The 27767-nt window shown below is 31.0% G+C and overlaps 1 protein-coding gene across 4 annotated transcripts in view; it reads right to left on the reverse strand.

Annotated features, from left to right (window-relative positions):
* Nucleotides 1–27767, reverse strand: part of Rgk1 (Rad, Gem/Kir family member 1) — a 160424-nt gene that overhangs the window by 12680 nt on the left and 119977 nt on the right. For 3 of the 4 annotated variants that reach the window (XM_036362982.2, XM_036362981.2, XM_036362986.2), the window contains 6 exons: nt 17291–17592; nt 8812–8913; nt 8494–8643; nt 8100–8219; nt 7254–7348; nt 2538–2615 (listed from right to left, as the gene is read on the reverse strand). In XM_036362982.2, coding sequence (XP_036218875.2) covers nt 2538–2615; nt 7254–7348; nt 8100–8219; nt 8494–8643; nt 8812–8913; nt 17291–17592 — 847 coding nt within the window. The remainder of the gene's footprint in view (nt 1–2537; nt 2616–7253; nt 7349–8099; nt 8220–8493; nt 8644–8811; nt 8914–17290; nt 17593–27767) is intronic. The other variant, XM_036362984.2, reaches the window with a different exon arrangement.

Consider the following 27767-nt stretch of genomic DNA (forward strand, 5'->3'; position numbering starts at 1 on the left):
TTCATAAAATATGTATATATAATATTAATTGTGAGCCAAAGCACTGCACGTATTAGAGATTTTGGATATGTATGTATATTAAATACTAAGATTTCGCGGCATACCGATAACGGATTTTCGGCTAACCCTAAAAACAACCTATTATTATTATTATGACTCTATACTAAAAATTAATCGACAACAAAAATACATATAAATACAATAATATCAATATTTAATCGTACATATGCCTACATATAAGCCCCCTCGTTTATATCACTGCCAATTAGACCTTCAAAAAGGCATCAACAACATTGCAACATGCTTAATAAAATGACCCACAAAAGGATAACGATTGAAAGGAGATAAAGATAAGTGATAATGATAATAGAAAATGAATAAAAAGATTGTGGCAGCAGATGGTTTGTGGTGACATAATGAAGAAACTAAGCACGAGTGGTGCTATTAAAGGTAGAATAAGTGGAAACAGCAGAATAAGAAAAATTGTAAAATGAGTGAAAACGGCAGCTATGGCAGTAGTACATATAAATTGAAATAAAATCGGAAGGAAAAATATTTAAAAGTTTTCAAAAGCTTATTCAGTAAATGGTGCATTTGTGAAAAAATGGGGAAGAAAAATAATTCAAAAGAATGTAAAAAAAGGAATAGAAAGGTAATATGTAGAAGCAAAAAAAGTTAATTCAACTTGTGTAACGCTTTAAGATTTTTAGATTAATGAAAAAAATCGCGTTATTTTTCTGACAACTGATAACGTTAATAAATCGGATTGAACTTGTGGAACACTTAAATACATTTTTAACTGAACTTATGGAATACTGTAATATTTTTTGTTTAATAAAAAGAAATTTAAATAAAGTTGTTGTTATAAAGAAGCTGCTTATATAATATATATGTATAATGGGTTAGTATACGAATATGTTTAGGTTAGTTTTAAATATGATAAGTTTATTTCACGAAACTAGTCGTAGTTGCACCGACATTAAGCTGTATTATACTCAGCAGATATTAACCGTTATAACATGTATGCATAAATGGTAATTATATATATGTAATTGCAGCATAACTCTCTCCTTTCAATTATTTATATAACATTGGCAACCACAAAAAGTCCACCTCAAAAACAGGCCACAGAAGTGAACTAACAAAAGAACAACATTCCCAAAATATATATTTAGAATGTTATAAATATATTTTGTATCTGTTTTAGGTTTATTGTCTTGACCATCTGTTTCAAAATTACAATATTTTTGCAGCAGCAGCTTGCCCTCAAATAATAGAAAACTAAAAAGTAACTGAAAATCTCAAAGAGCAACTTGAAATTATTGCATGAAGAAAGAGTATTTTATAGTTTTTGAGGTTATTTATATGTATGTACAAATGTCATTATGCTTGCATTGAGAGAGTGTCTGTTTACTACCACAAATGATTGAAACTATTAAGAAAACTTGTTGTTTGGTTCGTTTCTAATGAAGGTAAGCAAAACAGTTTGCAGTCTTCAATTAGTTGTGTTGACAATGCAGAGACGAATAAGGGGGGGTGAATAACAAACTTAATATTGTCTGAGGGCTAGAAGCTTCATTTTGAGTAGATGATATACTTGTATACATCAAATGACTTCCGTTGAAGACACATATGATTAACTTGAGATATTTACTAAGCTACATATGAGAAAAGTTATTTCGAAAAGGAAGAGCGTGGTAAAAAGAGAAATCGAGGGGGAGACAAAGGAAAAGTGAGTGAGTACGAAGGAGGAAAAGAGCTTTTCAAGTAGAGAAGCAAACAGCTTTTCATTAGATAAACTTCGTACTTGAAGTTGACGCATTTGTACAGCAATAAATCTCAAGAGGGATAAACATGTGAGCAGTGTGGAGCTGTGCTTAGCAAAATGAAATGAACACATGTAAGTAAAATGCGCAAATAACTGTCATTGTAAGTATGTCAATTTAATGGCTGCGTTGGTGGTGAAAAACTTTCGTAGTTAAGAAAATCTGATAAACCAAAGGGAGAAGAACTCAACAGCAGAAAGGAAGAACTTACAGACTGGCAACGTTACAGGAGAAGATCGAAATTCCGCAACTTTGTAGTAATAATTTATAAAATGTTACAAAATGGGAATAAATGTTGTGCTAGCGGATTACAAGTCACCGTCATGTATGCAACGGTATCTGTGTGTGTGTGTTTTTGTGCAATTGGCGTGGTTATTTAATTTGGTGTCTAAAGGTATATTTTGTGCTTGGCATTTACTTGCGGGTTTAAGTGTTGTTAAGTGTTCAGAAATTTCTCTACTATAAAATTTGTGTTGCAAAAGTTGTGCTTTTATTTCATAAAATACGTGTGGTTTAGCAAATATGTAAATATCGAAATTCAAATTATGTATACTGGCAATCAATAATAGCAAATTTGGAAAAATATTTGGTAGTAGATACTTTAGATTTTAAAAGCTCTGATTTGTTGTAGCTAATTTTGAAAATTTTACTTGTAAAGTAGGGCATAAAAACAACTTATGTATAAAGTTTAACAAGCGTTAGTTGCTTTACCGTCTGCGGGTTTTTCGATTTCTATGCGTATCTCGCATGGGCCTGCTAAAGATGCGGAAAAAGGTGGTTGACTTAAATCTGCGTAATTTTAATGTGTAATTGATAGAAAAAATAATATTTAAATAAGATTCACGAAAATTTGTAGCAGTTTAAATTAATTATATTTTAATTTAATTTTTTTTTTTTACATTTTATATATTTTTTCAAATTGAGGGTTCGTTATTTTTTTACATATAATTTTTTTATATTAAAGTATTAGTTAAGTTTTAGGTAAAATTTCGTATTAGAAAAAGACAATTATAAATTGTTTTATTATATATTTTTTTTATAGTTTAATAAATACATTTTATTTTCAAATAATTTTTTTAATATTTTAAATAATTTTTCATATAGAGTGCACGTTATTATTGTTTTTGTTAATAACATTTTTATATATTAAAATTTTAGTTACATTTTAAATATATATTTTTTTCATTCAGCGAATTTTGCATAAGAAAAACATAATAATAATTATTCATCATTTTATTAATTGAATTTTATTTATTATTTTTATATTAAAAATATTTTTTCATATAGAGGATTCCATATTTTTTAAAAAATGTTTCTTATGATAAGGTTATAGTTAAGTTTTTAAGTTATAATTTTTATCAATACATTTTTTTTTTAATATTTTAATAATTGAATTTGTTTTAATGTAAATTTTTTTTGGCAATAGTAATATATGCAGGCACGTTTGCAAACATATATTTATATATTTATATTTTTTAATTTTTTAAATTTTGTACATATTTTTATATTTTGTAATATATCAATTTTATATATGATATTTTTTTTAAAAATATTGTTTTTGTAAAGAATTATCAAAAATAAAATAAAAATGAGCGAATTTTGTTTAATTTTTAATTTTTTTATTTTTTTATTAATAGTAACATTACAAAATTAAGTAAAAAGGTAAAGAGAATATATAATAAAAAACAAAGTTTATTTTGATTAAGAAATTATAAATAGAGAAGAAAAATTTTTTTTATTGTATTTTATATTATTTAATTATTTATTTTTCAATAAGGGTGTATTATTGTTATTGTAAGCACATAAAATCATTTTCCATTTATTATATTTAAACATATATTGAGTTAATTATATTATACAATTTTTTACAACATTTAATATATTGTTATGTTTATATATATATTATTTTTTAATAAATTCAAATTTCAATTCAATTTCCGTTATTTTTAAAGGCAATAAAGTACAAATCAAAGTGTATATGGTGTTAATAGATGTGAGCGCAGTATTTTTTTTTTTTTTTTTTTTTTTTTGTTGAAAGAAGGAGAAGAAAACAAGAAGATAAGTAGAAGGAGAATTTTTAAATACGTAATTGTGTCGAGAAAATAGAAATTGACGTAATGTATTTGAAAAATTTGGTAATTATTTGATTGAGGTAAACTTTTTTTACGGAGTTTTCTTTATTTCGTCGAATAATATGTGTGAAAATTTCAAATTAATTTGAGCATTTGACAGTAAAAAATTGAGAAATGATGATGAATACTGAAAAGTTGTAAAGACGGCCAGACGTAAAAGAATAGCAAAACTAAAAAAGTGTAAAGAAATCATAATAAAAAATGTGCTATACAAATGTTGATTGGCAATTTCACTGCGAATTCGCGTGAATTTATATGAATAGCATAACATAAATTCATGTTAAACAGATTGCTTTGAAGCGGTTAAAAAAAAACATTGTTTAACAACCACAATGAAACTAAAACAGCAAAATATAAACAAATCACATACACATACATATGTTTACACATAAGATACAAAATCGTGAGTAAGGGCAATTTTAGTTTTCTATTTGGTTTCGGAAGTTAACCAGATGCCCACCGACACTGACACAAGGGACATGCAGCAATTGCAGCCAACTAACAATAACTCGCTGTCATGTGTATATTTTGTTGTTTTCTAGCGTTTGTCTGACATTGCGCACTTACATGTACTCATACACATGTACATATGTATGTGTATTTGCATGTCACAACATCTGCTCTTTTGCAAGTACAGAGCATTTGGCGCTGGCGGGGCATGTTTGTGGGCCACATGAATAGTAAAAATGAGCAAATAATTAGTAATAATAAAAAAAATGTATGAAAACCGTTGAAAATGATTCTATATCGGCTGTTGACTAACTTTGGCACAAAAAAATTATTGTCAAAAAATTTAATTTAAAATTTTTAAAAATATTTTTATTATAGGGGGTCACAAACTGAGCTTTGAAAAGTATTCAAAAGAAATAATTGCAAGAAATTTTTAAAAATTTTGAGTATATATTTTCACATAGTTAATGAGTATCCACAAAAAAATTCCAAACCGAAAAAAAAAAAAATTAACAAATAGTTAGTTTTTTCAAAGTTACTAAAAACAGTCCAAAACTGACTGCTGCAGTGATCGTCGTAGTTGTAAAGATAAAACAAAGATTATTAATCCGTAAGATATTACTTATACCGATTATACGATTGTTAAAAAACTGAAATTTAACAAAATGACAGACATTTCACATTTCATAGAATTATATTTCATAGAATCGAAAAACTGGAAGGTCATTGCCTTTGAGTTACAACTGCAGTGAAATAAAATACTAGTTTTGAGAACGCGATAAACTGAAAGAGCTATTTGAACCGAGCGACTGCACTTGAGAAGGCTGTAACTCAAAAAAATTGTTCTTGCACTTATTTAAAACTAACTAGTATGTTATTTTTAAAAGGATACATTATTGAAATATGCCAAACAAAAACAAAATATTAATTTCTTCGAAATATCATACGTTTGTGCCTCTTAAAGCTCTAATTATAGCAAATTTACAAATTTGTGTCAATAAGGGAAGCTTTGGGTTTTAAATTTGTCAGCCGTTTAGTCACGCTATGGGAGCTTCTCATTTGTTTGACATGGACAACTTATAAAAAGGTTTAAGTGAATTGTTTTTTGCAGGTGACCTGAACTCAATAGGGATCTAAAGCCGAAAATGGCATTTTTAAGCAATAAAAATTATTGACTGAAACAATACTTTGTTATACGAAGAAGTCTCACGGTCCACAGCATTATATTGTACTTGACACGCCTTCAAGTGGTACTACAAGCCATAAAATATGAAATAAAAAAATGTATTTAAAAATATATAAAAAATATGGTATTTATGTACATATATGTATGATGACATTGTGAATGCAAGAAAAACTAATAAAAACTTAATTAAAATATTAAAAATTGCAATGCACGAAAAGCAATAAAACTCAACAATGCAACAATAAAAAATGCAATTAAAATTTTACCTTTGCAAACAATATAAAAATATAATGAAAATAAAATAAATATGTGAATGTGCTCAATTTAAAAATTTTACGCTAAAATGAAACTTTAATGAACGCAGGACATGTCGAACAAGCGACAGACGTGTACAGCTTACAGACATATCAAAACAGAATTATCACAACATGAGACGATGTCAATGTCATTAGTGAAACTAGTCAGTAAACCTGTTTTAAAGTTATAAAATAAACAAAAAAAAATCGGACTGGGCCAAAAAATACTAGTTTAAAACTAGCTGTGATAGTGTAAAAAGCCTTCACTGCAGTGAAGATAGTTAGAAAAAATTTTATAACTTTAAAAAAGCAAAGCAAAATTTGACTGGTCAGAAAAAATACTAGTTTAAAATTGGTATTTTTGCACTAATAGAAAGCTAGTTTGAAAAGGACCAGAATTGATATAATTAAAAAACAAACTATTAAGCTTTAATTAGTTATCAAAATTTTAATTCAATCAAATACTAAATACTATAGCCTCTAATTGTGTTATATGAATGTATAAATATTAATATATTTTATTTTTTAAACCTTGAATTCAAATCACCAGTTATATCATTTTTATATAACCAAATCAGTTTTTCTTGTGTGTTTTGCGCTAGTTTGAGACCAACCGAATACTGTTACACAAAATTTCGTTATTCAAATAGCGTTTGTATGAAAAAACATGATTGGTTGGTCTTAAGGCTTATACTAGTTCCACAGTATAGTAGTTTTCTGCTAGTTCACTGCACTGCAGGATTATGATAACTGTATGTATGGTATGTATGACTATGAGATGATGTCACCAGTTGAAAGCATTCTCTATTATTTCAGTTCTCTTATATTGTTGAGAGCTATTTGGCAACACTGACAATATACATACATACATACATATATCGAGGGCGATGTGAAGTTTCAATTGCAGGCAAACTAACACCAAAACATACACACACATACACACGACTTAACGCAGTTGAAGTTATAAATCAATCAATGCGCAGACAGACACAAATGGTGCAAACGGACAGACAACAACAGCGACAAAGCAACTACTTATGTATAATTAATTATAATAATTATGACATACTAAAAGCAATTGCAACTAAAATTAAGCAAATTAAGCGAAATTTAATTGAATCAGCTATTTGTGTTGAACTCAAGAGAAACATACTCATATAATATTTTACTGTTAGTGGCGCGTACATAAAACGACAACAAATAAGTGGATGGGTACATTTAAGAGGGTAGTGGGTGGAGTAAAAAATTTTGATATATTGTTATTTTTTTGTAAAATTAATATTTAGTTAAGTGTTTTATATGAAATTTGTATATATAGACTATTGGAATACTGTTATAATTGCTCATGTGTTTAGCTACTTACCAATACTTGTGTCGTAGGCATGCAAATACTCAGAAGTCATAAACTGTGATACCAACGAGCTTTTACCCACTGCCGGTCCGCCAAGCATGAGGACTCTGCGTGGAGAAGAAAGTAACAAGGTAATGGAATATAAAAAATTTTTATGTGGATTTAATGGTGACAGGATAGTATTGATTTCAGTATTTATATGCAGATTACCAGGAAAATAACGGTTTTAAAATCTAGGAAATTTAAGTAGTCAAAGATTTTCAAAAAGTCTAATATTTTGTGTGGATTCAAATACATTTTAGTATCCTTAAAATATGATAAAATTGGTATGTTAATAGAAAAAAAAATGTTTCGAGAGCATGTTTTAAAGTCTGATTCCAAAGATTCGTTTAGTATCCGCAATTTTGTATCAAAATATCTATATAACTTTTTTTTAAATAGATCAAGATGTCGACAAAAATTTTTCCACATGTTTTATATATTTTTATTGGGGCCTGAAAGAGAGATATTATATACTTTTTAAGACTTTCACCATATTTACAAATTCTTAAACAAATTAAATTGATTATTTTTATTTATGGTAATCTATAATGGAATTTTAGCAGCCGCTTTAAATACAAAAATTTGAATATACTTTTTTTATGTAATCCTGATCCGCAAGTATCGAATTAATGCTTGTCTGTAATATCCATTAATACAAATCCCCTAAAATTTAACTGAATCTCAATTTATTTCGCTCTCTTCATCAATTTACAAACACTTAGATTGGCTTAAGTTATAAGCACTTGTGGTACAACACAAAAAAAAAAAACAATATATATATGTATATATATATATAATTTAATAACAAACACTCACCTGTAGGGACCACTGCCTGGATTTGAAGTGCTGCTCTCACGGCTGGATGCCAAGCTGCAGGTGGCGGATGTGCGCGCCGAATTCGGCGCTGGTATTTGGGCGGCAGTCAAGTGCTCCGTGCTGTGCAAACACAAGTCGATTTACGAACATAAAAGTAGACAACGACGACACACAGCACCAGGAATATACAAGCGAGAAAAGAAAATCAAAAACAAATTTATTAAATTGGCAATGTTTACAATATGTGCCATAAACTGTTATGGACTGAGGATGCTACATTGAAAATATGCTTCAAAATGTATGCATGAATCATATTTATGATATTGTCAAATTGTCACTTGTGGAGCATAGGACAGCAGACGCAAGGCACTTGCATATAATTTCGGCTACTCACCTCGAATTGGAGCTGGCTACACTGTTGTTGGAACGACTGCGTCGACTCTTGAGCGAATCACCGCGATTTACTACACCTTTGCCGGTGATGGAAAAATGCCTCAGTCTATAGTACTCCTCCTCGACTCCAGTATTTGGCATTGAAGCGACGCTACAAAGTAAAGGAAGTTGAAATATATGAGTCCATATAAATTTCTGAAGTTAACTACGGTAATAAAATTCAAAAATGTAAATTTTACGCTGGACATACGATTGTGAGCGCATATTTTCGATTGATGATGGCATTAAAATATTTTGTTGCTTCGTTGGGCAAACTTACCGTGAACGCTGTTGTGGCAAGCATAACTGATTGGGACGTCCTGACGCACGACTTCCTGGTGTTTTTACCGATTGTGAACGGCTGTGATGTGGTGAACCATAACTGTAATATGAAGTGAAAAAAGATAGGATTAGTTGTGTAATTTAATCGTAGTTGGATTAGCAAGGGTTTCGTAACAACCACTGGTTTTGTAGCCATCGAAATAGGATTAGCAAATCTGTTCCTACTTTATTTTACGGGTAACTGATATAATGGCTTCGAAATACAAGTAAGAAACCAAATATTCTATGGACATTTTTTTAGTAACCAGAAGCTTTACAGTCATTCTTAAGTATATATAATATATACCCAATAGTACATTTTATAACTCACGTTTAGGAGCAATTATGAAAATATATCAAAGTTCAATTAACTAATTGTGCCGGATTTACTATACAGCCTTTCAGAATGTTGTATTTTTTTGTTATGTAATTTAGTCGACTATGAAAATTAGCTTAGACAATTAATTAACTTACCCTTAATTGAAACTAAATAAATCATACAAAGCGCAATTAACTATATACAATTGTTATATAATTTAGTCAATTAAGAAAATTAGGTCAGACAACTAACTAAATCAATCTTAATTGAAACTACTCAAAAATGCAATTAATTAATTTTGTAGAATTTCCAAAGCATGGCTGAACATTTTTTTTAATAAAATAAGTGCTTGAGTGGAAATCAATATATGGTCTTCAATTTAAACTCTATTTTATTTACCGGAACATTAAATTATTCCCTTAGCGTGGTAATTTTATTTTCACTTCACATAAAATTTAACAAAATTTCATATTTAAGGTTAAAAATTTATTAGAGTTTATTTGTTTGGAAGTTAAATTCAACGACTTCTGTGTCGATGTGCCCTAATGTGTGTTAATTGCTATTCAATTAGCAATAGTATGTTTTAAACTGCTAAGCTACACTCATAATTAGGAGTTATTGAATGTAAAAAACAGAGAGAGCATAATAGACTGTTTATGAGTAAAGATTTTCAGACTTATTTATTTGAGTCAAAGCCATGGATTTCAGGAAAGAGTTAGCTTCTAATACTCTATTATTGCACCTTAATATTGCTTTAATACATACATGCAATTTAATGATGAGAAATCTTAGAAAAATGTTCCCATAAAGAGCCAACAAGTATACGATTATACTCCATTCAAGTCCTCCTATACCATTGACCTCAGCATGAATTCCAGCACATTGTATTTGCGTGCCATCAACACATTTTTCAAAGCAAAAAGAAAAAACCAAAAAAAAAAAAAACCAATAGACATTGAAAGTAACGTTGAAATTGCTGCACATTCTACGGGAAAACAGCTAACAACGTAGATAAGCATCTGACTAAATGCACGAGTTCTGCCCATAATGGCCGACAGCAAGGACCCACTACAACCTCTACAAACTTGTATGTAATTGTTCAACTAATAACAAGTGTTGAAATACAAAGAATGAGGAGTTAAGTTGGGAGAAAGTTACTCCTAGCCGCTGACTTAAATTGCGTGCTTCGGTGCAATTTGATGCAAATGCAGACGGCGCGATTGAGCACATCCTTTGGCGAAGTCTATGCAACCTTGTTTGTTTAGCACGAAAAAAAAATCCTTAAAGCGTTTTATACATTTGTGTCGTTTAACGATGCATTTGTGAAGCAAACAGTTGAAGGGTAAGATGCAGAAGCTTACATATGTATATTTAAAAATGTTATATGCGTGTTGTTGTACTTCTAAGTCGTATTTAAATAGCAAATCGTGCATTTCGCTAGACGTTGAAGGTGATTTAGGCAATGACCTGGTAATTGTGTGGCTCATTAGCGCTTTGAATTATGTTCCTTGCACAACTTTCAAAGAAGAAGAAATGTGTATTGATAGCCGAATTGGGTCAAGTATGATAGCTGGAGGTTGGTTTATAGTTTCAAAATCACTGAAGGTTTTTCCGAAATTCCGATAACTATTCTAAGGTGCATTAGAAAATACGAAATCTCGAGAGAACGAAGTTTAATATTTTTTAATTTTGAATCAAAAACCTTTTAAAAACATTTGAGATATATTCAAAATAATTTCAAAATTTAACTATATGATAGCTTTTACCGGCTTGTATAGTATCTACGATTGAAGGAGTAACACACAGTATGAAAGTATAGAAACTGGTAAAAACGCTTCGTTTCGAAACCCCAATACTACTATTTTTTTAAATCTATAAATGCAATGCTGAAGGTATTCATTTTCGGATTTATTTTGCATAATAAATTTTTTTTGAAATATGTTATAATAGGAAACTTATCAGAAAACTTTGTGGACGTCAATAATACTCTTTTCAACTCAAAAATCTAGTAACCGTATAATACGATTTTAATCGATTGCAAAATAGCGCTTCAGATAGTACACTACTTGCGTAAAAACGTTTTTGGCGGCGCGAAAGATATGACTCTCATGTTTTGGACTGCCCAAATAGCGCTCCAGATATTTCCAAACAACAACACTTAACCTAATTATTTGATGTATACGCTGAGAATCAAACAGGTTCGCGAGACCGCAGTCCCGAATTCCGAATGAAATTGAGCAAAAAAAAAATAAATTAAGAAAAATAGTTGAGTTGTTCGTCATCGATTTAGGTTGCTGCGGTTAATATTTGTAGAACAAAAACTGTTAGCTGTCTATTGTACATTTGTATAAAATTCTGTTTAGAACTATACTGCATTATTTAGTATACTTGTAAATGTCTAACCGAAGGCATTTAAAATATTCATAACTGCATGAAATTTATGCAACGCAGGTGTCAATGCGTACGCAGAATATTTTCCAACGAAACTGTAAAGCAAACAACAAATTTCCTAACAAAACAAGCTTGCATGATCTTCAGTAAACAGTGTAAGAACTGCTGTAAGTTTAAAATTAGCAGATGACAATAGCGTTATGGCATTATTCAAGGTGTAAAGGGTTGAATATGAAGTTTTTCTAATACAATTATTTACATCTACGCTCTGTTGCTTTTTAATTTGCACTGCAACAAAAAACAGAAATAAGAAGAAAAATAACAAATTAACTCTCTAGAAAATTTTGCACTGCAAACTTGTAAATACCAACTGCAAAAACAACATTTTATATGTACCTATGTTTGTATATAAATGTAAGTAAGTATGAAATCTATTCCAGAAGCAAACTTTGTGTGCAACTTTTGGCCAAGTTTACAAAAACTTTTGCAAGCATTTCAATGCCACTTAGTTGAGCAGTTAGATGTTATTCGAGCGCGTTGCAAAACTTGCTCATTTATTGGAACTGTGTCACAGAGGAAGAACTACAATTTTCTGTTGTTGCCTAGGCAACGCCAAAGTAGTCTGAGAGCAACTAGTTGGAAAAAATATAATTGAAAAATTAGTGTTGCTACTGAGTAAAAACAATTAAATTTTCAAAAATATTCCATTTATTAAGATGTAATACTTATTGGCGTTTCCAACCTTTAATTTAAAGAATTTCGCGAATTGTTTTTTGCAATTTTTTTTTTTTACCGTAAAATATTTTCTAAAATAATAAATTATATTTCTTTCCGCATCTACATAATTTTTCACGCCACTTTTTAATACATTTTATTTCTTAAAAAAAAGTTATTAGAAACCCGCTCTTTTTCAAAACCTTAATAATTTTTCTACAGGGTATATAAACTCTTACTTTTGTTTTGCTCATTACTGCACTCTCTCATAGAATATTTGTTTTAATTTCTTGTGTAAGGATCTCAATAGAAAGCGCATTTATGTCACTTTTATGAAATTTTCGCATTCTTTGTAACACAATGCGCCCAACAAACGCTTGGTTTTGCCAAAGGACACTTCAATTGGCTGCGTTTTTGGCAACTTGTTTGCTAAGTAGTTTCAAGTATAATTGTAAATACTCTTACAAATACTTATGCAATTGCTTTTGCACATAAATGTAAGCAAGTTTATATTTGTACTGGTTGAGAAGTGCCGGAGTGTTTATAAACAAAAGTTGTTGGATATTTTTGGAGAATGGGAATTTTATCTATGCCAGATCGACATAGAGTTAAAAAGTTTTCAAGGAGAGCTAAGGAAATGCAAGTGTTTTGTATTATTGCAGCATAAAAATATAAACAACTATTAAATAGTTTTACTTTAGTTGCTTTATAAAAGTATGACAACATGGCTTGGCCATATTGATAGAAGTTTGGTCTGATAAATCTATTGTTTGTAAGTTGCTATGGAACCGAAATTATTGATGGAAAGCTACCTGCTGAAGATTTGCTTAAAGATCTTAGTATAAATTTGAAAGCAAGTAACAAATAGTAAAAAATTAACGATGGAAACTGTGTTATAAGCAAAGAACATATGTACGTATTAAGGACTACGTCAAGAGTCAAAAATAGATAAAACACATTACTTTGTGTAAGCGAACCTATCATATAGAGGTTGTAAAAAATTAAAAACAAGAAAAACCATTAAGTGCGGTTGTACCTAAGCTACAAGTATAAAACCTTCAAAACTAAAAAAAAAAAAATTTCCATACATTTGATTTTTTTTATGGTTATCCGGTCTGAACAATTCGGAGATTGTACCGTTATTTTATCATACACGAACTTCATTATGTACAATTAGTTTGTATGGCAGCTCTATGTTATAGTGATTCTTTATCGGAAGGGTACCAACTGGACATACCTAATTATAGGACAAGAATTATGGGAAGTATTGAATATTTGTAAAAAAATTTGACGAATTCGATTAAGTTTTTATTTTTCAAGGCTATGGATCGTCGGCGAACAAGTCGATGTTCAATAACAGCCGAAAGTCTTTTGCTTGAGCTTTCGAAGTATTCATTTATGAATATTCTTTTTACACAACAAAATGGCAAAATATATTTAAAACAGTAATACTTCTAAGCGTTAAAAGTCAAATTAAATACTTTGTATTACGAAGCATGACATTTGTAAACAAACAAATCTGAAATTTGTGAGAGCGTGATTAGGTCATAAATATCTGCACGCAGCATAAACAGTTTACGCACTTTTAGTCAATTATCGTTGGAAATGGTAAACCACACAAACGAGCGCGATTAAAAATATAAACATTAAAAGAAAATAAAATGGTAAATGTAATAAAAAAGTAAATAAAGCATAAATTTCTCATTTCTAAATGTTGTAAATCCAAACTAAGTTATGTGCGGAAATTTCGCAGAATTTATTGCAGCTAAAACATCGGTTGGCAGCAGAGAGTGTGGGTGTAAAGTTTGCTAATTTATGTTTGTTATGATTTTTCATGAAGTATTGATGTTATGACAGTTGGTGTGTTATGACTATTTACTTTTGCAAGCATTCTCCTCTATTGTGAGATATATTTCAAATTTTTTCTTTACAGCTTGCGTTGTTTGTTGGTTTTATTTCCTTGAAATTATTCCATTGTTTAGCCAGCAATTTAACGGCTTCTTTTGTGGAGTGCATCGAAAAAATGTTGGTCGTGCCGCTATGCACGACTCGTATGTAGCTATGTATGTGCAACCCTTCAGTTATTCACTTTTACGATTTGATTCAGTAAATATTTAGTTACACACTGCAGGCGTTAAAATTGCCATTACTTTCCTGTTCTTAGCTGTTTTACCGGCAGCAATGGCAAGTGATTTTAATTTTTTAACAGTTGTGTTGACTTTGTGTCGGTCCGAGCGGATTGCCCGTTAAATTCAAATGCATTTCATCGCTTTTGTGATGCGCACATTTTTCTAATTATTTTGTTTGTTAAAATAAGCAAAAATTTAATTTCGTTTTGGTTGGAAAAATTGCCAGCTACATATTAAAAAAATATATATAGAAGCACAAATAACAAAAAAAAGTATAAAACACATAAAAAATATATAACAAAAAATAGAAAATAATAAATAAAAGTACAAATACAATAACTAAGAATTTTAAGAAAAAAACTAAGTATAAAATCAATTTTATAATTTGAATTGAATCTTGCACATAAAAATTCCTGCAAACATTTAACGCGTTGCAATTCACTTCTTAATTTTTTAAATTTATTTTTAGCACTATTAAAAATATGATTTGTTATATTTAATGTTATGGCGTGTTTACATTTTGGACTGCTCGTGCCTGCGGTATTTCAATAATATTGCATATGGAAATTTCGTTACTTCAGCACGGCATGCTAGTTTTGGAAAGTAATTGTTGTTATTATTGGGGCGTGTCTTGTATGTATGGGTTTTTGAATTTCACGCCTGCAGCTGTCATGTTATTCAATTAAATAACATTTTTCCAATAGCTTGCAGCAAAAATTATTGTAACCTTACAAGCTTACGCCGAAACGTACAAGTACGTGACACATCGATTTCGTGCTTTGATTTTGTAAATCGTAAGGTTGGCAGCGCTGTAAAATTGCAATTGCAAACGCGTGGCAGTTTAGCCTTCGGCAACCCTACTGACGCATAAGCTGCAGGGAGTTTGTGCTAGAACACGTGTAGGTATATTGAAAAATTAATTTCCTCTAAAGTGTTATGAGTCGCAAAGCTTTAAACATTATTTAAAAATTATAATCACTATCATGCTGTAAACTTCTAACGTAATTGGAAAAATTAAATTGAAAACTTGTTTATGCTCAATTGTGAATAATAGAAAAATTTTATTATAGATAGGTTTCAAAAAACACTTTTGAGTGATGTTGCAGAACATCGCATAACTCAGCAAATACTAAACTTAGCATGAGATAGTTTAACGGTCCATAGCATAGCATAATGTAACATATGGTAACACACATTTGTTTCAAATTCATGTACATAACCTAACATAAAATAACTTAACATAGCAAAAATTAACATAACAGAACGTAACGTAACTTAGGTTTCATATAGCTCAATTAATTATAGAGTGGTATAGCACAACAGAGCAAAACTCAATAAAAACTAATTATAGCATGAGGCAACCTAAATTAACATAGCATAAAGTAACATTACATAACATAACTATATAATAGTAGCTTAACATAACATAACTTAACATAGCATAAAGAAACATAATATAACATAACATAGCAGAACATAACATTACATAGCATAGCATAATATAACAAAATATAGCAAAACGCTGAATAAAAATTAATGTAATTAAATTTCTGTTTATTGGTTCTAATCATTTCGAGACCTAACGAACTTTTCTATTTTCGAATTCAATAGCATACAAATTATTTTCAATATGATCATTAACAAAAACTTCTTCAGCTTCAAATATTTTGAAAGGAATATAGAGAAAAATATTAACTCTAAACTTTGTTATAATATATTATAATTCACACTTCGGGGAAGGAGTTCTGTTAAATAGCATTCGAAAATATTTCATTAATTTCAAGTCAATATCTCAAAATTTAGGCTTGTATCTAAAGAGGGACAGAAATCTCAAAAAAAAACAAAATGTTTCAGCTTAATATTTCGGTATTTTTTCAATAAAAATCTTTGTCTCATCCTCATTAGTTTCTATTAATAATTTAACTCTCCTCGCTATTTAAATATTTTTATGATTTATAATTTCACCCACAATATCCGCTAGTGTAACTAACTAACACACTGTTACTTAGTACAATCCTTTTTAATATTGAAAGCTCTTTAGCGCTGTCAACATTACCTCTATAGTACCTAAAAAATATTTGGCGCATCGCCAAATTACTGTCATTAGCGGCCCACGTATACTTTGCGCCATTACCTTAACTGTCGTAAAACTCTAACTTAATTTCCGCTACCATAACGGTAAAGAAAAATAGGAGCAAACACTCGCCCTTCATATACGACACCTCAATAATTGAATGGCTAAATGGCGCTTTTACCGAAATTATGGGCTCATATAACGACCCGCGATGCTCGGCGCAGGTACAGGTACAGGTGAGACAATGTTGCCACGGCGCGGTAAGAACGAGCACACACAGTCTTCTATATGTAGGTGCTATAAATGTCTAACGTATTTCCTTTCCTCTTCACTAGGTAATCTCAACCTTATATTATTTTTGTTTAAGTGAATTCGCTCATATTTTGCGGTCGCGTGTTTGCGGCAAATAAGTCTGCCTTCAGCGTGGCAAGAAACAGTTAAAAAGAAAACAAAAGCAAAAAAATAAGAAGTTAGAAAGAAAACTGAAAGTATTGAGGAAATGAAGATACGTTTCCATTCTTCATTGAGTTAATTTTAGACGCATTAAACGTTTTACGCGCATTGATTATTCAATATTCAAGATATATGTTTTACTAGCATAAGAGCAGACGTCCTTACATATAATATAATACATAGTAAGAATATATGTGAATTTTTCCTATTAAATCCATTTATGACATACAGCACCGCTGTCACCCGCACGCCTTCATCTACGCATACCGGATATGATATTGGCTTACATATTTGCTAACCCTAACCACACTCACTATTTCCCCTCACACCTCTCAGACAAATATTTAATCGTACTCACCGCATTTCAAAATCGCGCAACTCCTCGAATGTCAATGTATTCGTCACATCCAACAATTGGCGCATATTTTCATCGCGTTTTTGTTGTTGCTGCTGCGTGGCAGTCGCATGCTGATGATGTGCGGCCGGATGATGTGGTGGATGTTGCAATTGTTGTGAGTTGCGTTTGCGTGCGTGCGCCGCTGTGCCGGCTGCTGTTGCACCAGTTGACGTTAATGTCTCTTTACCCTGTTCGACGCTGATGAAATCACCTTCGTTTTTGATAAGCAACGTTTCCACGGTGTTGTCTAAGCTCAAGGATGGCTGTTATGACAACGACGGCAGCAGCGCATTTGTTACAAGCAGCAACAGTTTATTCCCCGAAGTTGACGAAACCACAGCAAGTACGAGTGGCGGTAGCGTGTCAAATTGTGAATGTCATGCAATGAGAAAACGTAAGAGAATAGCGGAAAATGTTAGAAAATCTGTTGAATGATAACACAGTTGTGGTTAAACTTAGACTAAATTATGTGGTTGCTCAGAAGCATATATTTTACTATGAGTATTTAAATGTTATTCGGTGATACATACACGTATATACTTTTGGTAGGGTTATTACACAACTTTACATAACATTACAGTTACTTTTATAACATGCAATGGTGCGGAAGGCCAAGAAGTATAAAAGTAAACCTTTCAGTTGCACTTCCTTTGCAAAGACCCTATAAAATATATAGTATATATATACCTATAAATAACCGGTATGACGAGCTGAGCCGATTTAGCCAAATCCGTCTGTCTGTATGTACGCGAACTAGTCCCTCAGTTTTTGAGATATCCTTCGCAAATTTTTCACAAGTCTTTTTGTCTTAAAGAAGCTGTTTATTTGTTGGAGTCGCTAATATCGGACCACTATAGCATATAGTTTTCATACAAACTGATCGATCAAATTTATCGGTTAATTAATCAATTATTATCTGTGCGTAAAGGCTATAAAATAATTCCTCCATTAAGTTTATATTTAGCTCGAGTTTGAGTAAAAATTTGAATTTGACTATATACATACATACATACATACATACATATATACTTTGGTGTAAGTTATAGCTTATAAAATTTTAACTAATTCATAAAATTTTAAATAACTTGGTTTTCATTCATTTTTTTATTATTAATAATTCCGTTATGCACAATATTAAATATTGTCAAAAATATACAAAGTAAGCTTTAATTGAGTTAACTATTAAATATATATTAATTTAATTGCACTTCAACTCATATTCTACACCTACTCATATAAGAAAAGTATTCTTTCCAGTAATTACCAAAACTCCAAGCAGAACAATTTTCCCACAACATACATATTATAAATAAATAAGCAGTGCGAAAGACCACAATCGCATTAAAGTATTACAAAGTACTCATAGGCTTTAGATGAAATTAATCTATTTTTGGAACTGAGGAGTAAAGATAAATACAGTTTAATTGTGTACTGTACACCACATGTGAAGCAAAAGTACAATAAGAGGCAAGTAATATAAAAATATTTGAAATAATATCTACTCGAAATTATGGGCTTATGGGTACGAAATTAACATAAAAATGAAAATAAAGCTTTAAATTAAATAAAACAAAAATAAATATATATATCTAAAAAATAATTTAAAAAATTTAAGCTTAAAAACAAAATCTCAACAATAACATTAAGATTTTCAAATTATGCATTAATACTTTAAAAGAATAGTAAAAACAATATTTTATTTACACACTTAAAAGTTACTTTTGTATTAAATTTAAATTACTTTGAAAGCAAATCATGCTAATTTCATTATTTTCAAACATATGAAATTGTTTTTCTTTTAATTTTATTAATATTATATATAAACGTATACGATTTTTAATACACTTGATATATGTATTATATATGAGTCTAATATATATATAACATATAACATATATATAGATATATGATATATATATATATATATAGAATCAATACCATCAAACATGAATACCTATAAGTCGAGCGTAATAAATACTTGTATGAAATATGTATCTGTTAAAAAGTTGCTCATACGCCATGTGGTACAATCGATTGTATGTTGGTATTATGCTCTGAGCAGGGCATATTAAGTTAAGTTAGAAGTAAACCTCTGAGGCCCCATAAAATGTAGTTTTATATATGATTAACTATGTCTGCACAGATATCGACCTGAAATTTGGCAGACGTTCTTTTCTCCCTAAGAGAAACTGCTTTTTTGTCAGACAAACTAAACGATCAGAACCACGTTCTGGTATGGAACATTTTTTTATTTGAAAGTATATTTTTACACAAATCAATTATTATCTAGGACAACGGTATAATCTGCGAACAAATTGTTCAGATCGGACGATTATAGCATTTAGCTGCCATACAAACTCATTGATCGAAATCAAGTTTTTGTATGAAAACTCTTATTTATAAAGGGTTTTGTAGCTAAGTCGCAATCTAAGTTAACGTTTTTTCTTTTTGAATACATATTTACATCATATATTAAGTATTTTTAGACACAACATTCATTAAACGTGGAAAATAAAGGGGGAAGAAATAACTTTCATATATATATCTCCAAAAGTTGCTGATACGCTATGTCGAACAATGATCAATTTTTGCTGACTTTTATTGCATTTTTCGATACAATTTTAACGAAGATCTAATTAAAGCTCCTGAAAAATATAATTTAAATTATTAGGTTGACAACTAAGTAATTGCGGAATTTCACTCATAGATAGCTTCAGTTGAATTTTTAGGTTTGCTGGCGTAGTCCAAATGTAAAACACATTTTGTTATTTGATAGTTGGCAATTCAGCTGGCAATCAGTAAAAAAAAAGTTTTTTGATCGGTTGCGTAGTTTTCGTTTGGCGTTTGTTGAAAAATGGAAGATCAAAAGGAACATTTCCGTCATATTTTGCTTTTTTATTTTCACAAAGGGAAAAACGCATCGAAAGCTCACAAAAAGTTATGTGCTGTTTATGGCGATGAAGCTATAAAAGAACGGCAGTGCCAAAATTGGTTTGCCAAATTTCGTTCTGGTGATTTTTCACTGAAAGATGAAAAACGCTCTGGTCGTCCAGTTGAAGTTGATGACGACCTAATCAAAGCAATAATCGATTCGGATCGTCAGAGTACAATACGTGAGATTGCAGAGAAGCTTCAGGTATCACATACATGCATTGAAAATCACTTAAAAAAACTTGGCCATGTTCAAAAACTCGATACATGGGTTCCTCACGAACTGAAAAAAAAACGCATTTAACGCAACGAATTAACAGCTGCGATTTGCTAAAGAAACGTAATGAAAATTAACCATGTTTAAAACGAATGATAACTGGCGGTGAAAAATGGATTGTTTACAACAATATCGAGCGGAAAAGATCGTAGAGCAGGCCAGGTGAACCAGCTCAAACAACATCAAAAGCTGGTATTCATCAAAAGAAGGCTTTTTTTATCAGTTTGGTGAGATTATAAAGGAATTGTCTACTTTGAACTCTTACCACCCAATCGAACGATCAATTCTGTTGTCTGCATTGAACAATTAACGAATTTAAATAATGCAGCTGAAGCAAAGCGACCCGAATTGATAAATCGAAAAGGTGTTGTATTCCATCATGACAATGCAAGGCCACACACATCTTAGGTCACTCGGCAAAAATTATTGATGATGATGTCAAATCGTACCTGACTCAGTTTTTTGCTAATAGAAACCAGAATTTTTATGAACGTGGGATTATGATGCTGCTTGAAAGATGGCAAAAGGTCATTAATCAAAATGGGCAATACATTACAGAATAAAGTTATTTAGTTCCATGAAAAAATTGTCTTTGATTTAAAAAAAAATTACTTAGTTGCCAACCCAATATTTTTATAATTAAAGAAAAATTTAAAAACTTTATTTTAATCAAATCATAAGCAAACTCATTTAGCTACTGGGTATCAGCACCCAATAAATACTGTTTCTTTAAAGCAGTGATTATGCACACATTACAAACTGACTGCACTGCAGCAACCTTGCCCCAGTTCTCCCCATTTTTAATAGCGCTTTTTTACTGCAGGTGTACTTTCACACCTCAATGACGATAACAAAACGCTGTCAGCGCGGCCGCTTGTCAACATCAATATCGGTTTTCATTATTGTTTTTGTGCATGCATGCTGCTAATGTAACCATTTTTTCACTGACTTTATTTCATTAAAACCCATTTCAACCAAGAAAGTTTACGCTCTTTACGTCTCGCATACCTTCGCCTGCCTTGCGTGTCACTCAAAGAAGGTGCATGGAGGTCGGTCGACCCGTTGCATGCCACATGCTACATCAAACATGTAGCACTATGTGTGTGTGTTTCGCTTATGCCAAATGCAACCAGCTTATCGCCGAGCTTGCAATACTCCCAATAGTGAGGCAGGCAAGGCAACAATAATGCGTAGTACATTTCACCTTCGATAAGCACCTGCTGCTGCCACAAAAGCAGCAGTGAGCCAAGCAAGCAAAACAACGACCGGTTAGTCAACCTCATTATTGTTGCTTTTGTAGCTGCTTTCAGCGATTTCCTGTTGACGGGCGAGCTTGCCACTTGCCACTGCATGTTGCAATTTTTCGAGCTAAAGCTGCCCCTACTCACCCCTTTATCTTTCATACTGCACGTCAGCATTATGTCTGCTGCAAGCATAAAGATACCACTCGCAATACGCCAGAAAAGTAATAATTCTTTGGCGTGGTAGTTGTTATTTTGTGCCTCACCTCTGCGAAATCTCAAACACATACACACACAGAAAGACATGTGACGCTCATATGTGTGGTTAATTCAGCTTGTGTACGTGTAAGTGTCGTTTAACCTTCACGGCTCGTTGCACTTTTATTATTGCAACATATGCATACACATATGTTGGCAACAACAACAACAACAACAACTATAATAACAATAACAACAACCAGCTATCAATCTACTTAAACCCACAAAGGCAGCTCATTCGGGGTTCGCTGAATGTTCATTGCGCTGTCGGTTGGGGCTGCTGCCAAGCGCGTGGCATATCACTTGTCGTTCAGGGCGTATCGTGTGACGTTGTGTTACGCGTATTAAGAACCAATTTTAAATCGATTTATGTCGATAAAATGTAACGCAGTGTGATTTAAGCTACCAGCGTAAGTAAGCAACTTTCTCCGAAAGAAGATAAGCTTTGTGGACTGAGCCACTTGGGTTGCATGTGCTGTGATTTATTTCAATATTTTTATCTTTTATCAAGTTGGCAACTACTCTGCCCACCAAGATCGCCCTTTTGTGATACTATAACGAGCTTAATTTAATAGAATTTACGGTTTTAAAGTTATCATGATTTTTACTTTTATTTACAAACCGGATGGCATTACTTAAAGGTTGGTCTGAGTGCATGTAGCTCATGATGCAATTTCCGTGGCGACGCTTTTTAAAGAAATGCCAGATTATTGGCTGGATATAAAGGTTTTTGTTTTATATTTTGCTATATTTAAATTCAATACATGATATTAATATTATTGTCAAATAATAGCAAATATTATCGCAAAGAGTTATACAAATTTTTAAAAGATTGCCCTTCTATTTTAATTTAAAATTTTAATTATTATAATTTAAGAAAAAACAGTAATCAGGGTATCTAATACAGCTAATTATTGAAGACTTTTTACCAACATTTAATATAGTGGAGTTGCCAACTTATTTCATAACCTTTTTTTTATTATATAAAAACAAGTAATTTGGATACCAAATATGGGCATTAATTGAAAATTTATTTCCCAAATTTAATTTCGCAAGGTTGCCACCTGATTAGTATTAAAAAAAATTCCATAAAAATTTTCAAAAATTATAGAGAAAAGTTTAAGTGTTTGAGATTAAATATTGGTTGGAATGGAGTTGCCAGCTTAATAAAATTTTTGTTTAAATTTTACCAATCAACAAGTTAAAAAAAGAATGAATAATTATGAAATGTGTGGTATTTATAGTATTTAGGATTAGTTTTACGAAGTCTTTATTATTTGAAAATTTGAAAAAAAACAAGGTTGCTTTTGAAAGCTTGAATTTTGATGAAAGTTTTTTTATGCTCGCGCTCATAAAAGGACACGTGCAGGTTATAGAAGAAATTTACACCTCTGATCAACCTTTTGATATTATCTTTCTGAAATGATTATGTGTATAGCTATATACATACATAAGTAGCTATGAAGAATACACTAAAGCGCGCACAGGCACTGTACATATATTTAGGGAAAATATTCGTTAATATTTTTATTAGCAAAATGAGTAGAAAATGCAGATTGGAGTATCTTTCAGTATTTTTATGCATTTTACGATTTTTAAAGTTCATCTTATAAACCTAATATGCTTTAATAAACTTAATATACATAAGACAATAATTTAAGTAAATGGTGAAAAAAAAGCTCAATTCAACTAATGATTATGCATTTAAAAATCAAAATTCTGTCTGAATTTATAAATGCTACTGCTTTGCTTAAAAAGCAATTAAGCTTGTCACAAAGCACATGCCACAGAGTTATATCGTAAATATATCTACACCTCTACATACATATGTACACCCATTTACATGCGCCTACACCCACAAATAAAATTAAAAGTTTCGTCGAGCTCTAATTAGATTTTCATTTTTAAAATCGATTTAAATTTCGGTTTTTATTCACCAACTGTGTCGGGAATAAATTTTATGCAGGCTTCACTTTGCTCTTGAAGCAAAAATACATAGAAAGTTCATTTATTTTTTGGTTTTTGTAAAGTTTTACGTTCTTTTGTTTAGCGATAGTCCCTTAAGTACTGGCATACTTAAGTGGTTTATGCGCACGAGTCAATATCTACGGAGATTTTATTATTGTTTTGGGATTTGTATTGTATGATTGACATATATGATAATGTATTTTATTATGCGCCTTAGTAAAGCATTTTTTTTGCTAAAAGTGTGATGAAGTAAAATTTAGAGGCTAAAGCAATAAAAGTATGGATTTTGTCTTTAGAAAAAGAGTGTTTCATCTAGTATAAAATTCTTTGTTATATAATTCATTTTCTTTAGAATAAATGAAAAGTGTTGTAGCAGATTAAGAAAGCTTAATTTTACTCAACAAAAATTTAGAATAATTATTATTTTTTAGAATAACCAATTTACCAGTATTAGACCATACTAAGGTAAACCGTTTAACCTTAACTTTGTGGCTTTACAAAGCTCTCGGAGCTACAAAGCTCTCGCGAGCTTCCACCTGCGTAAGCACGAACGACTTTTATTAGTTTGCAACAATATTTATAAGAAAAGATTTAGGTGTGTATATGAGTGTAGGAAAAATGGACACAGTTATGCTTGAAAACTAATACCAACAGACACTTAATACACTTGACGTTATTGACAGTCTTAATGAGCATGGTAATGAGCGCGGCAGTATTGCTGATGGGTAGATTTGATTTCGACCGCCTCAATACCGGCGACGAAGGATGATCGCACGCACACGTAACTTAACAGCTTTAAATCGTAAAAAAAGCAAAGTCAGCTACGAAAGCAAAAATAAATAACTACATATGCTCGAAAGTATGTGTTTATTATGGACCATATATGTACTAAAAATATAATGTATTATTTAGTAAATAAAAATATAATATTATTAGATTCTTAATTGCTTGTGTGCATATTAATGCATACCTATAACTTTCAAAACAGTGGCACATTTTATTAGAGTAAAAAAATTAAACATGTAAACACCTAAAAATAAAATGACACCCGCAGGTGTAGCCTACTTTGACCATTTGTAGCGTCACCACTTGTATATTTGAAGTCACTCACTAGATTTATGAAGTACTAAAATATATTAACATAATTCTCACGTTTGGGAAATCACCTCAAACACAGTTATTCAGAAAGCTCAAAAAATTGCAGTCAAGGCCTTAATCAGTTAGCGTGACAACAATATTTACCCAATGTATGGGACGAAAGTTATGGTAATGAAATGGAATGAAATAATGAGTGGCAATGGATTAGGACGATATTTGAACTATTAACAATAAATAGCAAGCCTATTTTGAATAATTTCTGCTGAAACTATTTTTTTTTTTTACACAAAAGTGTTCGTAATAGAGCAGGGTAGATAATTTTTGAAACCAGAAAAGCATCAGAAAAAGATTTTAAAAAAAGTAGATATTTTGGCGTGAGAATATTCGTTTGGAAATTAGGGTGTTATTCTGGCATTAAGGCAAAAAAAGGTGAACAAATAAATATTTATAAGTAAAAAAAAGAAATAAAGTTTTAAGATTATTTTAATTTTTCGCATGAGATTTGAGGAAGGAAGTGTGTATATCGTATTGTTTTATTACCGAAAGTTTTTTATTAGGCCTAAGAAGGGCTTGTCGTTTTTCCGGAAATCGAGATAAGCAATTTTTTAACCTTAAAAACTCAACCACTCCCCCTCCCTTCCATATGCTTTCCGCAGATCGCCTGTAAATTATTTTCTCTTTCATTGTTATAATATTATCTTTCTTTTCTAATGAATTTAATTAATTTTTTTTTATTATTTATTTTATTTGAATTAAAATTTTTTTGATTTTTCAAACGTGTGCTAAATTTTAAAACATTATAAATCAAATAATTAGTAAATTAAACAGATCAAGTTTGTTTGCAAAAAGAAATAATATTACATAACATGATTTTATTTATAATTTTGGCTTGAAGACTATAAAATAGTTGACTTCGATATACTGTTGATAATAAAGGCTTTATTGTAAGGTTTGTGACTTTGATGAAATTAACGATATGTCAAATTGTAGGCAACAGTATGTCAAAAGTCAAAGGTATATGTAAATAATTTAATATATGATTTAAGTAAAAAATGCTTTGAAACTCGAATATTTTTTCTACAGTTGAAAGAAAACGTTGCCTACCTTTTGGGTATAGCTGATAGAGAATGTTTATGAAAACAGAAGAATAGCATATATTCAAAATAAATAATAATTTATAACTGAATGTATAATGGAATTAAAAAATGCTTTGAAGCACAACTGCTTTCGAAAATCAGTACTGAACTCAGTAATTCAACTAAATTTGATTAAAAATATTAAACTCCATACTTTGAATATCGCATTCACTTATTAAGCTTTCGATATTCATATATATATTTTAAACTAAATTTTCATTACAAAATAAGTAAATTGTAGCATTTCAATTTTTATTGCACAACCATTTTTCTATAGACTACTGGAAAATCTGCTAAAACTACGAACACTTCCGTATGACGGCAGCTTTCAACGATTTTCATAACATACATATATACAGGTGGCGCTGCGTATTTTCTTTTTAATTATTTTAGCTGATTATTTTCAGCATCATATTGCGGTTGCAGCTGTTGCCATCGCCACCAAGCTGGTTGCAATTGTAGCCGAATGCGTGTGCCACGGTTAGGGCCATTAGCTGTCGGCACCGCTGACGTTGGCTTGCTCGGCTCACCGATTTTGACGCCAGCAATGCATTGGCAAATGCATTTGTATGCAACATCAGCAATTGTTGTGATGCCCGTTGCCTAGCGTTGGATAAGAGCTGACATACAAACTGCTGGAGTAATTGTGGCACGTAATGCAATAAATTTTGTGCGCTTTTTCTGCCATCGAAAGAATTAGAATTTCTTTAATGTGCATTATAAGCGTATTTTCCTGCTATGGCTATATGTATGGTATGTTTTTTGTTATTGACAGCGTTCTCTGACGCATTTTGTAGCACAGCAGGCTCGAATTTTAGAATAGACTTGGCGCAGTTTTATTTTAGCGGCCAATGTTTACTCGCACTCAGGGCAACGCGTTGGTCTAAGCGCGCGTCTGCTGTTTGTATAATGTGGCCATTTTCATTTTAGCCATTTTTCTGGCGGCACAAGTAGGTTTAGCTAGCTGCTTGCCTTTTTCAACAATGATGCTTTGCAATTGTTTCTGCTTACTTTTTGTTTTGGTGTTGTTTTATTTGCCGCGTCACTCCAGGTTTCTGCCTTTACGTTTGTTTAGTTCCACTACTCGTATTGAGGCGGTTGTATTCATAGGTGGAGGTGTAAGTGTGTTTTCAATTTACCTATTGTTTATCAGGTCTTACTCGTGCTGATTTTATTTGTTTTCTTAGCCACTTTGTATATTTTTGTATTGACTTGCCTAGGTGATTTTTATACCTCCCATGAAATGATATTGTAAATCGTAATACATATATATACCATATATATAATACTTATTATTATTTATTTCTAGATTTTCTAGTTATTGAATAGCGTTAGAGATTCCTGTATTTAAATCAGTAGTCAAGTAATGCCCACAGCCCATTGTTTAAAGAGAAACATCAAAGAGTGGCGAATCGAACAAGCAACTCACTTAAATCAGCAAACGATAAAATGCGGTTATAACATACCACTTCGATAAAGTACCAACTGGTTAACTCGGTGTTATTTTCTCATGTATTGTTTTTTATAAG

This window comes from Bactrocera oleae, chromosome 4 (genome assembly GCF_042242935.1).
Source record: "Bactrocera oleae isolate idBacOlea1 chromosome 4, idBacOlea1, whole genome shotgun sequence".
In the NCBI taxonomy this organism is placed as follows: domain Eukaryota; kingdom Metazoa; phylum Arthropoda; class Insecta; order Diptera; family Tephritidae; genus Bactrocera; species Bactrocera oleae.